The sequence below is a fragment of the Struthio camelus genome, chromosome 5, assembly GCF_040807025.1.
Source record: "Struthio camelus isolate bStrCam1 chromosome 5, bStrCam1.hap1, whole genome shotgun sequence".
NCBI lineage: Eukaryota > Metazoa > Chordata > Aves > Struthioniformes > Struthionidae > Struthio > Struthio camelus.
Genome location: NC_090946.1, coordinates 43,183,052 through 43,196,292, shown reverse-complemented (window position 1 = coordinate 43,196,292; position 13,241 = coordinate 43,183,052). Strand labels below are relative to the sequence as shown.

General features: G+C 39.8%; 2 protein-coding genes across 8 annotated transcripts in view; one reads left to right on the top strand and one right to left on the bottom strand.

The window, feature by feature from the left end:
* LOC104141220 (acyl-coenzyme A thioesterase 5) overlaps positions 1-4,991 on the top strand; it is a 25,690-nt gene extending 20,699 nt beyond the window's left edge. For both annotated transcript variants that reach the window (XM_068946045.1, XM_068946044.1), the window contains exon 10: positions 811-4,991. In XM_068946045.1, the coding sequence (XP_068802146.1) occupies positions 811-857 (47 nt within the window). In that variant the 3' untranslated portion in view covers positions 858-4,991. The remainder of the gene's footprint in view (positions 1-810) is intronic.
* MIDEAS (mitotic deacetylase associated SANT domain protein) overlaps positions 2,079-13,241 on the bottom strand; it is a 75,850-nt gene continuing 64,687 nt past the window's right edge. For all 6 annotated transcript variants that reach the window (XM_068946037.1, XM_068946040.1, XM_068946039.1 and 3 more), the window contains one exon: positions 2,079-13,241. In XM_068946037.1, coding sequence (XP_068802138.1) covers positions 13,025-13,241 — 217 coding nt within the window. In that variant the 3' untranslated portion in view covers positions 2,079-13,024.

Sequence of the window (13,241 nt, the reverse complement as noted above, 5' to 3'; positions counted from 1 at the left end):
GCCATGTACTTTATTGCACTACTTCAGTGTGCTGTGAGCTAACCTATACTACTGTGTTTTGCTAGCATGGGAAAAATGTCTAATTGGATAAATCTTTTGGGGACTGTTAGCATTTCAGCTTATTTTAAGTTCATGAACACATCACTGTGAGGTGGTATCATCAGCCTTGCAGTCTGTCAGAATCTGAGGTGCCCCTGCAGTGTGTTGCATTCATACCTCGTATAGGGTATGTTCATACTGTGCAATGCAGCTTTAGTCCATGACACCCAGGTTAGCTCTAAAAAGATGTGGCCATATTGCTTCTTGGATCCCCACTCAGAATTCACTCTTTGGCACTATATTTTGTAGAATAGACATCCTAGTTCGGTATCTTTGAGGATGTAGCCTGTACTGTATGTCATGGAAATGGAAGTATAAAGTAGGGCCCTCCAAGAGAAAGATTGGGCACTAGTTAGATGCTAGCAGTTGAAACATCACAGTGCGTCTTCCAGTGACTGATTTAGGCTGATCTTTGTGGGTCATGCTTTAATACGTTTTTACCTTTAATATTTTTTTGCTACTAAAGAAGTTGGAAAAGCATCCAAGAGAAGATCTCATCAGTTGAAGCCTCTTCTAGTTAAGAGAGATTCAGTAATGTAGGAAGTTGGTGTCTACAGTTAGAAGCAGTGGCAGCAAATAATTGTGCAACTCTTTCCTCTTTCTGACAGTCCAGATAAGCTTTCAGGTATATCAGCATCAACTATACCTTTCTCTGCGTAATTTATTTGTAAATCCTTGCAGCTTTGTTCTCTTTCTCTCTTTTTCTTTTAGGTATCCTAGTTATTAAACAAGAAGATGATGAAGAAGGAGGAAACTGATAAAGCTTTCTTGTTGGGTATTTAATTATTTAAGTATCTCCAGAATAGCACAGTACATAGAACTTTTATATAAATGTTTGTTTTGAAGAAAATCTTCGGGCAACTTTTAAAAGACGAGCTTATCTCCACAGTCTCTCACCCAAAGAATTGTTTTCCAAAATCTGGGCACGCCAATTTGTCAATCTCATGTCACCTTCTGAAGAGACCAGTGGAGGTGAGTTCATCTGCTATTTAACTAACACGAGATCTTTACCTAAAATAATACATAGCTATTTTAAGTCCCTGATTAAGTAAGTGATGCTTGTTGTTCTCTTGGGTTACAATAGAACAATTTTAGCTTGTTAAGTGCAGCTGGCCAACATTATCATTTGAAACACTGAGGCCAAAAGATCAGTGTTGTGTTTTAGAGAGACTTTACAGGCTTTGTTCTGTTTAATTTTGTCATGGGAATCCCTTAATATTTTCAGTACGTGAGTTTGCCTTTTCTGCTCCTTAACTCTTATGCCAAATAGGCCCAGTAGTTGTGGACTTATGCACAAAAAAAGGTATCGATCTGATGATCTTATTTCTGGCCTTAAGCCTTGAATTGGCTTTCTTGCATTGAACTCTTAACTTCATTGCTTAGAAGGCCATGTATAACTTCTTACATATTTATTTATTTTAAAGAAGCAATGGCAACTTTTTACATGGTTTCAGGTGAGACTAAAATATCTGTTTTTTTTTTTTTTCTTTGTCTCTTATAAGACACCATTTTAGATTGGAATAGGTAGACTATTAGCCTGCAGCTGGTTCCTAGTCTCTTCTTGGCTGATCGAGGGACACAATCCTTCTCAGCTCTGGAATTTTCATATAACCAAGTAGACTAATAATCAGAAACAAACAATGAACAAAAGAGCTGGGCTTGAGGATATAAAAGTTGGTTGTGAGGATACTTGCTTTTTTTTTCTAAAGCACAGATGTAAGCAGTATGTGAAAGGTTTATGTAGTTAGTGAGGAAGGTGAGATGAGATGGGAAGTAGGCACTGGAATATAAATACTGAAGAAGTGCTAAATGTGTTAAATTGCAAGGAAAACAGTTTTGGAAAGCCCCCATATGTGACAGGTAACTGTTTTGTAGTGAAAAGCATCAAGTACTAATGAAGACATATATCTGATTGCACTATTGGGGGCCAGTAATGACTTTTTTCCTCCTCTCTTTAGAGAATAGATAGAGTGATCTGCATAGATTTTTTTTCTGCAGCTTGTTTTCTTTTAAGCTTTTCTTCTTATTCTTGGTACCATCTTTGTTTAAATTATAATGGCAACGAGCGTATTTGCTAGTTCCAGACCTGTTGTAGAAGGGATGGAGGCAGGAATTGACTTTTAATTATTTTGTTTGTGGAGGTGTAGCAGAGGTCAAGATTGTGGAAGTCATTATCAGAGAAGCGAAAGGTTAAGTTGGCCCAGGCAACAGCAGTATTCAGCTCTCTCTTTTTTTTTTTTTTTTTTTTTTTTTTGTGATGGGCAGGAATATTAAAGCTCCAGGTCTAGTTTTAATAGATGATAATTCTAGCTCTGATTAATTTCTAAGTGAACAGTAAAAGGTTACAAGCAGATTATAGTTCCATTTCAATGTATTTTCTAGTTATTCTTTTCATTGTTAGAACACTTCTTAGGCATGCTAACAGAAATTGGCGATTGCAGGTAAACTTAAGACTTAAGTTTGATTTAGGTCCATTTTGTGACATAATGTCAGAAGAGCAGTGGCAAAAGCTTTAGATATTCTGAACAAGCTACTTCCAGACAGCTGTTTATCCTGACCAGAAAGCTGTCTGTTTCTTAGTTAGTTAGCTCACTGGATTTATCTTAATGGACAATTTTATTCATATATAGTTTCTTTTTAGGATTATTCTCCTGGCTTTATCACTAGTAAAGTCCCCATTGACCAAGAAGCATGATGGGAAACAGGGTAAATAGCTAGTCAACAGCCACGTCACATTGGCTTCTTTCAAAACTAATCCATTCTGTTGACTTGCAGCCAGCCACTTTTGGAAAAGTGGATGTGCTTCAGAAACGTGAATAATGCAATGCTTATGACAAAGTCAGCCTCTACTGACACTGTCTTCTGTGTTAGAGCAATGGGGAATTGGCTTGTGCTCCTGACTACTGTAATTAAAGTGTCTTTAACGTGAGCTAGAACTTGAGTGGAACAAAACTTGACTTCTGACTGTTGCCAGCAAATGGAAATGCCAAGTTCATATATGCTGTTGGGAGAAGAGGTCAGAATCGAGTATTCAGTGCTCTTGTCCTGGAGCATGACCATAAGCAAAGTAGCTGTTTTCTCATAGCAAGATTTCTACAGTTATGGTACATATAGCTAAGTTAGCTCCTCGAATGAAAATAAGACAGGGAAGTGGATCTGAGTGTGCAGTCCAATGCCATGTATAATCCTACTGGTGGAGTTTTAATATCTAAATAGGGTCTAAGTACTGTACATTTATGAAGGCGGAGTTAGATACAGCAAGTACTCTGTTTTGGCTATTTTGTGACATTCTGAGAACAGAATATGAAGCTGGGACTATGTGGAGATACTTTGAACAAACCATGGCTCCACTGTTGAGACACGAAGGATAACAAAAGTACAGTTCCTGGCTCTTGTACGTGACAAATGCAGCCTATACGTATGGTAATTATTCCAAGAACTTTGCCAATTGTTAATCTAAAGCTGTGTTCATTCTGTGGCCCACTGTCATCAGCTCTTTTCGCAAATTAACAGCACAAATTCTCTAGCTCTTCTTCAGAGCTGCCGTATAAACAAATTCTCTAGCTCTTCTTCAGAGCTGCCGTATAAATACCACAAAAATTCACAGCTGAAGGAATGGGGCAGCCAGTTATAACAGCAATAAGGTACAGTTTTGAAGTACAGGATTTCCTGTTCCCTTTTGCCCTTCATGCAGTGATAACTTCCAGCATATAACTTAAACCCTTCTGATAAAAACTGTCAGTCTCAACTGAAAGAATAGGGTAAGAAAAAAATAAACCATGGAGTTCAAATAGCTGTCAGAGGCTCTTCAGCTTAGAGCTGGGTGGAAATTTCAGCTTAATTTTGCTTTGCCTGGTGAATCATGAGTCCTTTCATGAACAAATCAAAACCCCTGAACTTTTTCCTCTTCCAAAAAAAAAAATCAGTGAAATTTTTCATACATTTTAAGATTTGCACTTTAAAATTATGCAGTGGATGTGGTGGAAGATATACACAGATATGGCAATAAAGCAGCTAATGTGCGTATCGATGGTGTTACACCATGTCATTTGTAAGCTAACAGATAAGATTGGAGGCTGACTCATGGGGCAAAAGAACGGTCTTTCTGTAGTACGCTGCTCGCCGATATCTCACCACAGCCATGGAGATAGTAAGCACATATTAGTCATGGATGAAAAGAACACCCATGTAAAACTTGCAAGCCATGTGGAATACTGCTTTTCCCACTAGAATTATGGTGGATTAGCATCCACTTTATTTCCTTAGAAGAATTTTCTAAAATAAATTTAGCAATAGGAAAGAGGTATTTTACTTGCTTGCTAGCACATTGACCTGTCTTAAAAGAGCCAGTGCATGCAGTGATTATATTGAGACCTGCTGGGAAAACGTGAGAAGGGACCTGAGATGCAGCAGTTCTGTCTGGTCGTGTATCACTCAGGTCACACGAGAAGTAGCCTCATCTAGAAGCATCTTCAAGCAAGAGAGCACTTTTAACAGCTGCTTGGTTATCTTTTATATACAGTGATTTTTTTTTTTTTTTTTGTAGCATTACCAAATTGTTAAATTTGCTGTGTTTAAATTTAGCCCTATGTTTACAAATGTTATTCAGTGAAAAGTATTTTAAAATAATACAATGTTATTTTACATAAAAATTTTTGGCTCTTGTGTAACAAAATAGTTCAGCTTGTGGACAGCTTTCAGAAATTAAATTTTGTTCTCATTAAACTTTCCTAGCTGCTCAGGGAGCAATGTATTCATAGTACATAAATTCTGTTCCTTTTTGCCTCTGTATTTTAGGATAGGAAATAACTTAGGCTTTAAAAAAATGTTGATATATTGTGATTGTTGTCATCTGATACATAAATATTTTTCAATATTTTAAGAAAGACAGACATTGCTTGTTAGACTTTGTTCCTGCAGCCTAAGAGACAAATCTTACTTTCATATAGGGGAAAAACAAGCAAACAAATATGATAAACAAAGGGTTGGTTTTATTTTAGTACAAAATTACTAATTCACTTTGAAGTTAAATTCTTTTAATAGCAACCTGCAACCAATTTCTCAGGACAGGAGACGGTTGCTGCTTAATAAACTTCTGTAATAAAAACTTTAGCCTTCAACAGACACTATCACTGTAATGTGACAGCTAGAAACAGCTTTCTACCCTGCAGCTCACAGCAATCCTTGTCAGTGAAGACAGGAGCAACATCATGCAATTACAGGTGTAATGCTGTTTAAAAAAAACATAGAGGGAATTACTGCAGCATTCCTCACACCACCACTAACCTCAAAAGCCATTTAAGGTTACGAATGACTAAAATGCTTTGCCTTTCAGTAAGTGAAATAAGCTCTGGAAACTTGGCTTAGAAACACTTAAAAAAAAAAAAAACACATCCAAACAAACAAAAAAAAATGACCCCAGAACACTTTTAAACTTGTTGGTTGTCCATTTGGCTTGGATGCCTTTGCTGTTTTAAGACAAAGTAGTCAACCTTTCCAGCCGCACACTGACACTTCTAACAGTTTGCTTTGCCAGTAAGACAAACACCTTAGTTAAAGCCTGTCAGGAACTGTGGTCTGCCAGCGTGTGTGAAGGCTTTTGTGTTCCCTATTTTGCCCGCTGAGCAAAATACCACTTACTTCCCCCAATGGCATTGCTGCTTAACAGCCACATCCGCAGGAGTAGATTGGCGCAAAGGTGCTTAAACTGAGCTGAACAAAGCGTTTTAATGTCTTGGGCTAAATCCCATCAATCAGCACTGCTAGCCCTACTGGGATGGAAACTTAACTGTCAGCATAAGATGACAAGAATTGTTACTTTAACTTTGACGTATGCCGTCTGAGATTTTAATTGAAAGCTAGTCTGAGGCCAGACTGATGCACGTTTCTAAAAACCTGCTTCATTTAGTGAAACATTTGCGGCTTGCAGAGAGACTCCAGGCTTGCAGCTGTGGGGACCAGCAGGCACCCTACAAACAGTTCACGAGCAAAACAGAAGGAACCTTTGTTTTGAAGTTGGGCAGGGGGCTATATCAATATTTATTAGAAACCACAGCAAGAGGTCCAGCTTCTGCCAGAGGAAACAAGATTAATGCCATATGAAAAAATATCTATATAAAAAAATCTTAGTTTCAGGTAACAAGCAAGTGAAGACAATATTACAATACAAACTAAAAAAAAAAGTAATTCTACTAATGAAAAATATGATGCAATATGATTTACTGGAATCATGGTTTCTACATCCCACAGACTGATCTACTACACAGTAGGAAAATATTAACAACTTCTTTCTAGCAGTTGTAGATTTACCTCCATCTCTGCTTTCTGCCCCACGCGCAGCCATCCAGGAATTCAGCTTTGATACAGCCCCTTTGTGGCTCTTTCGGCTGGTGTTGCAATGAACTAGACCTGCTTTTTGTGGATTTCTAAACTTTGGAATTCAGCTGGAAATGAGTTTCAGGTTTTTCAGAACGGTCCTGCGTGCAAGAGCAAAAGGCCGTAGTAAGCCAGCCGTGTAACACACTTGCGATTGTCAGTGGCGGCGGTCTGCGAGGGTGCACGGCTTGGAGTGGAACAAGCACCACCAACACTGCTGTAAAGCAAATGGATCTGCATCTACCAGCTATTTTCCTGGATATAGGACACAAAACACATCACAGGCGAGGGTATTCTGAGGAAAGTTTACACTGAGAAACAGCCTTGAGGATACAAGTGAATATGATCAGAGAGCAGGATAGCTAACAGGACTCATAACAGAGCTCACAGTTGCTTCCTCTGTATGAATGAATGGCAGTCAGTATCCACCCTGAAAACCCCAGCCACTCACTCATACCAACAAAAAATGTCAGCTATGAAACTACTTTTTAAACCTCATTTAATAAAAGGTTTTTTAAAGAGATATAGAGGATATTAAGTAAATAAGTTACATAGTACATTACAATCACATCAGCGAGATTTCCTTTAGTGTATTAATATTTTATAAAAAAGCACACAAAAAATAAATTCAGTCCAGTCTATCACAACTGTACAGCAACAGGTAAATATTTTTATATTTATATATGTACATTTTTAATATGTAACAGTCATTTAAAAGGTGCCCTAGGCAGCAAACACACAAAAGGAAGTGTCTGCTCACTTGTTAAAATAAAAGTAATATACTTTATAATAAAGCATTTATACAGTAATTACAAAGGCTGACTGCTCCTGCACAGTACACTAGAGCTTTGACTACAAATTTTAAAACAGAACATAAAAAGAATGAACACCAAAAAAAAAAGTTTATATCAAATCTGAACTATAAGGGGAAAAAATAAATGCGGAGAAGCTGCAGGAAGCAGGTTTTTAAAATATACAATTACATTTCTATAAAAATATATGTTGTCCTCTAATCTTGAGAAGTTAAGGATCTTACAGGCTCAGCTGCCCATGGAATCCAAGTTTCGGAAAGGAAACATTCAGACAGCCGGGGATTCAAAGTTTGTGTCTTCCTAACATTTGACATAGGAGAGAACGTGGGCGAGTAAAGCAGCTGAAACGCACCCTCACAAAAATCAAGCATCGTTCTTAGACCCTGCTGCTCTATCTCTTTAAAACTTCCTAAATGTTCAGACATACATTAGAAGATGAAACAGGGAGAAAGTCTGCATGGGAAAATGTGGTTTATTAAGAGGTTTCTGGCAGAGGTAATCGCTAGACTCAAAGTGCCTCTGTAGGAGGCTCTCCTAGTGAGGCACAGACACTGAAAGGAGACAAGACTGACGGCTATGCCATCCTCCCCGCTCACATTTGTTTCACAACAGGGTACTTCTATACTGTGTCTTCCTAGTCCGCTGCCCAAAAGAGAATTAAGATAAAACAGCTGAGGCAGTGAGAAAGCTCAGTCTTTGTGGTTTAGGAAACACTGTTTTTGGATGTTGATTTTAATCTAAGCTTACTGCAATCATAAGAAAAAACAACCTTAAACTTCAATTTGGTAAGTCAGATGCCTGGTTAGCTAATTTAAACCTCACATTACATCACTAGTATGGGATTAATAGACAATTTACTTGTAAGCTTCAGGATTTCTAGCCTTGCCCTGCCTTCAAACAGCTATATTCCTAGGTATTAAAATGTCAAGGTCCTGCATAGCCAGTTGAAATTCTGTAGGCTTTAAACTTAACTAAGTTCTCTCAGATTAGTGTTACCTGTTAAGCAAAACCACCCATGACTTTAAATGGAACAATGCTGAATAAATTAAAATGCAGAGTTCTTGCAGCTAGACAGCTAAACACCTGCAGCTACATCAGATTTGCATCACAAGTGCATGCATACAACTAGCAATTATATACACACAGTCGTGCAAAACTGAGATGCTTTCCCATGCAAATTAGAAACCCGAGAGGTTGAACAGTGATAGCTCAGCTCTGAAGGGTAGGCAGCATAGGCAGAAATACACAATCAGGGCAAAATACAGTTTGACCATAAGCCCATCTCCTGAGCCTGCCTCAAGACTCAAATACAAAATGGTTTTGAAATACAGCCACCTGACTACTAGGTTTATGTCCATCTGAAGCCTGATCTCTCATCATAAAAGACAGATCTATTAATACATATTTACAGAATTGCAGTCTATGAGTCTTCTATTGTGTTTCCATAGAAAAGACAGCTGAAGCAAAAAGAAGCCTTGTTCAAACTCAGCTTAATGAGGAAGGGTACAGTGCCTTCTTCTGAACACGTAGCAAACCCTTATACTAAATGAAGATGGGCAAATGTGCTTTTAAATGTTGGAAAATAATGAGCAAAGGACTTTAAAACGAGCAAAGCAACAGAACAGTAGAGTCATGTTTTTTAATCATAATTGGAACAACACAGTCTCAACTTAACACTGCGCTGTGATATAGAACCGCTCACGTATTTTCCCCACTAAGAAATGTACCAGAATTCATTCCAGATCAGACAAATTCAATTCAAATACTTTGTCCACAGTGTTTAAAAACAAAACACACCTCTGCCAACTGTTGATAGTGGGCAGGATCTAACTTGGGCATAGGATCAGTTCCAAACTGCTACTGTAAGCAAGCATGCAGCAAGTTAGTTTGTTGGTTTTGGGGGTTGTCTTTTTTCGTTATTATTAAACAAGAAACTCAAGAGGTTTTTTGTTTTAAACTTATTACCAATTACCACCACAGAGAAAAGGTCTTCCAGTAGCTGCTAGCGGCATGTAAACATGCTCAGAAGCACTTCCAGATTAAGCATTTAATGCCACTTGGAATTCTCAACCTGATGTGGGTGAGCCGTGCCAACCCACAGTTAGAGGACACCCACAGAAAAAGCCCTGTCCTGATTGTCTTTCAGCAGCAGCCCTCAGTGCATCAAATCCTCCTGTCCTCTTCAGCTTCTACTGCAGTGGGGTGGGAGAGAAGCAATCAGTACTGGATTCCTCAGTGTGTAATACACGCATCTTTTTGTGCAATTAAAAAAACCCTGTGATTTGTTCTTATCAGCACCTCCATGGCTTATCCTTGATAAAGAGAAAAATGACCCTTCTATCTATTTCCTGAAAATAGGGAACATCAGCGAAAGATCTGGTCTTTAGGAAGACTATAATAATGCCTACTCTAAAGCATTATTAAGCCTAAAAGACAACTAAACTGGTACTTAAAGCAATCACATAATTTGCTCCTTAAATCTTCGCACTTCATTTTACCTCATCAATTGTTTGTCCACCATAATTTGCTATGTCACATCTAAAACTACTGCAACCTTGCAAATTCCTGAGGGCCGTGACTAAATGTTTTTTGCTCATTATCAGCCAGGCACACTCTGGGACACTAAAAATACTAGAGTAAATGCAAGTGATGCGATACACAGAGCAAAAAGTAGAAGACAAAGAAATGTGCTCATTTTCTGCCCATACGGAGACTGGACGTTTAAGGACAAATCTATCTGCAGCTTTGCCTTACTGGAGAACACAAGTAAATCCTTCCAGTTTAGCATCTTGTTTTCTACCAAGACATTCCCTGCTTTCCCTGTTCATATACTTTTTTCCTAAGCATCTGCTCCTGATCACTGTCAAAAACAGGACACGGAGCTAGACAGATCTTTGGCTTGACCCAGTTTGGACAATCTGGTTTTTTCTAAAGGATTACACATTAGCTGCTTTTGTCCTGTGTGAACAATGACAGTGAAAGCATTTTCCTTAGACAGTTTGATTAACCTTATTGTAGTTCTCAAGCTTAGTCAAGTCTCAAGATCTCTTTTCCAACCTAAAAAATCTTCACGTTTGCCATGTTTCTCAACTTGTGCCCGTGCAGCTGTATCTCTGTTTCTTTGACGTGTGTTTCTAGGCCTTTACGGTCTCCGCTAAATAACCGTACACCATTCTACAGCTGAAACATTGTACTCTAGGGCTACATACTCACTACAACACTATAACATCTACATTATTGTCAAAGCCTTTTTCTTTTTTTAATATACTCACATGTCCCACTACCCTGCAGTTCTCAAGATTGGGCAGCTTTTGGCAACTTCCCAGAAACATACCTGAGATCTTAAAATTTAATTGCATCATTGGTTTTTACTGGAATTAACCCTGGTACTACAAGTGGACCACCAGGCCCAGCTGCTTCACCTACTGGTCATCCAGGCACTGTGTGCTAAAGCTTCTGTTCTCTGTAAGGGAACGGGGATAAAGGTAGACAAGCATTTTCTTCAATTTACAAATGCAGAAATGCTAATAGGAAGACTGATTTGCTTAAGCTTCTGTTTAAAGATTAGTACCTTTTAGCTCTTTACAGTTTTCTAATGGATTTTAACAGCTAGTGATGTGCCATCTGCTTCCAGAGTCTGGTCAACAAGATCCCAGTTTGTGTAGGGTCACGGAAACAGTTGTCCAGGTGCTGAAAGGGATGAAGCTTTAGATAATTGTACAGAAGGGTCTTGATTGTAATTTGGTCGTTTGATCTCTGAATTGATATAAACCTAATTTTGTTAGGAATGAGAAATATAGCATTGGCAGAAAATAGAACGTGTACAGGCAAAAATGTTAACATTGAAAAAGAAAAGTGCAGCCCTCACTAATTAATACTCCTACTTATTGTAAGAGTAATTATTGTTTCTGCTGTTAAAGAAAAAGGAGTCTATGCAACAGCCTGTCTTTTAAAGAAAACATGACAGAACACACAGCCTTCCAGACTTTCATAGCGAAACAATCCTGGTTGCATAAAACTACCTGGGGCGGGAGAAGAGGGGCAGATGGCATGCTGGCGTTAGATCCACCTTCCATAGTAACTTGACAAGTATTTATTACCTGGAATTTTATCTAGCAGCTAGAAGGGTCAGGATTTAGAAACCAGCCAGCTGGGAACGCTCACGTCGTTCACCCACCCGGGAGCCCTGCTCAGGAAGACAGCGGCCAGCTCCTGCAGGACTGCCCCTTGGAGCCACGCGCGTGGTCTGACACGCTGCTGGCACCCCAGAAACTGGGAACGCAGGCAGCACGGAGCACTGGCCTGCAGGGAGGGAGGGAGGGAGCTGGGTAGCCAGAGCACTGGGCTGTGACTGACCGGCTGCGAAGCACAAGGAAATTATGTGATTCTTTACTTCTTCATGAAATAGTGATAATCCTGTGCAATTCTAACATGTATGTCACCTGGACCACTTTAGCTTCCTCTTAAGTCTCTTTCATCAGCAGGCTTTTGGTGGCTAGGCTTTTTTGGCTGTTAGCTTGCGTCAGTTCTGAAGGAAAAGGCGGCATTTCAGCCAGCAGAGTGGTCGCAGCAGGACACCCCAGCAGGCAGGGCTGTCCAGTCACTTGTGCGGATATAAAAGAAAGCTCCTCCTGTACATACAGCCATACGCTGCCTGTCAGGAAGTGTTTGGAAACCCAGGGCCCCACCAGTACAAGCTCTTGATGACGGCCGTTTCAAGAAGCAAGTGAGGGCTACTAGGAGAAAGAAACGTGTGTGTTGAGAGGTAAGAGCCATTCCTGGAGGGATTTAAGGAGCCTGACAGACATGAGAGTCTTCCCATCTCCGAGGCGCACAGTGCAGCAGACACACAAGGTCTTGGGACATTTTCACTAACAAACTCGCTCCTCTTTATGCAAAGTCAAAGCCACCAGTTTTCATTTCAAATTGCACTTGTGAAGCCCAGACTACTTTCCAAGAAGTTAATCAAAGGCCAACTATTTTGTTTTCCATGATGAGACACAACCTGCACATGGTCTGTGGCTACTCTAATCCCACAGGATATTTTATATCTATTTCTTTGTTCTTGATGGCATGAAAGAAAACCACCTCAGGCGTCCCTCAGAAAAATAAAACTTCATCTCAAAAAGGAAGAAGAGTGTCTTGCTCATCCCACTTTTCATTTTTGTCAAGCAGAGGCTGGAAGTGCATATAATCTTTCCACAAAACTTGTTGGCAGCCCACAAACTCTCAGAAAAAAAGGCAGAAAAGTGTATAACAAGAAGGGGAACTTGCTGAGAAAGGAAATATCTAGAAATCACCAGTGTCACAGTAACTGGATACAGTTAGCTCAGAGCAGAGCATCTTTTTCTTGCTTAGGTCTGGAAACCTTTATATCCAAGAGTCCTGTTACCATGTCTCCTGACAAGAAGAAAGGTCTGGCTGACCTGAGAGAACTTACTTCCACTGCAGGTGACATTGTTCTGTTATGTACCTCAGATATTATTATAAATAAAATAGAAATCTTATTTGTTAAAAATAATTAAAAAAAATCCAAGTTGAAACAAATCTTTTCTTCCACTGTTCTGGCTTGGTCAGTACTGGCAAGGTGAAGTGGAACATGTGGCATGAGGCAATGGCAGCACTGAAACTGAGACCTGCTGTAAATCAGCTCAGGTAAGAAAAAGTGCAAGCAAGAAAGCAAAACCAAGAGGGAGGTTAGGTCCAGCCTTGGTATTCCCTCCACTTCTGGCCTGCTACTATATTTCTCCATCCTCATCTGAGCTCCCTCCGCTGCTTCCACTGCTGCTGCTCCCACTCTCGCTGCTCTCCTCCTGCTGGGCCTGGCTGTGGGCTGCTGCTGCCGCTGCCACTGCTGCTGCCTCTCTCTCTTGCTGCTTCAGCGCGGCTGCCTTCTTCTCCTGCTCCGCGTGGCTCTTCATGTGAGCGCTGCGGCTCTTCACCTTGTAGAACACC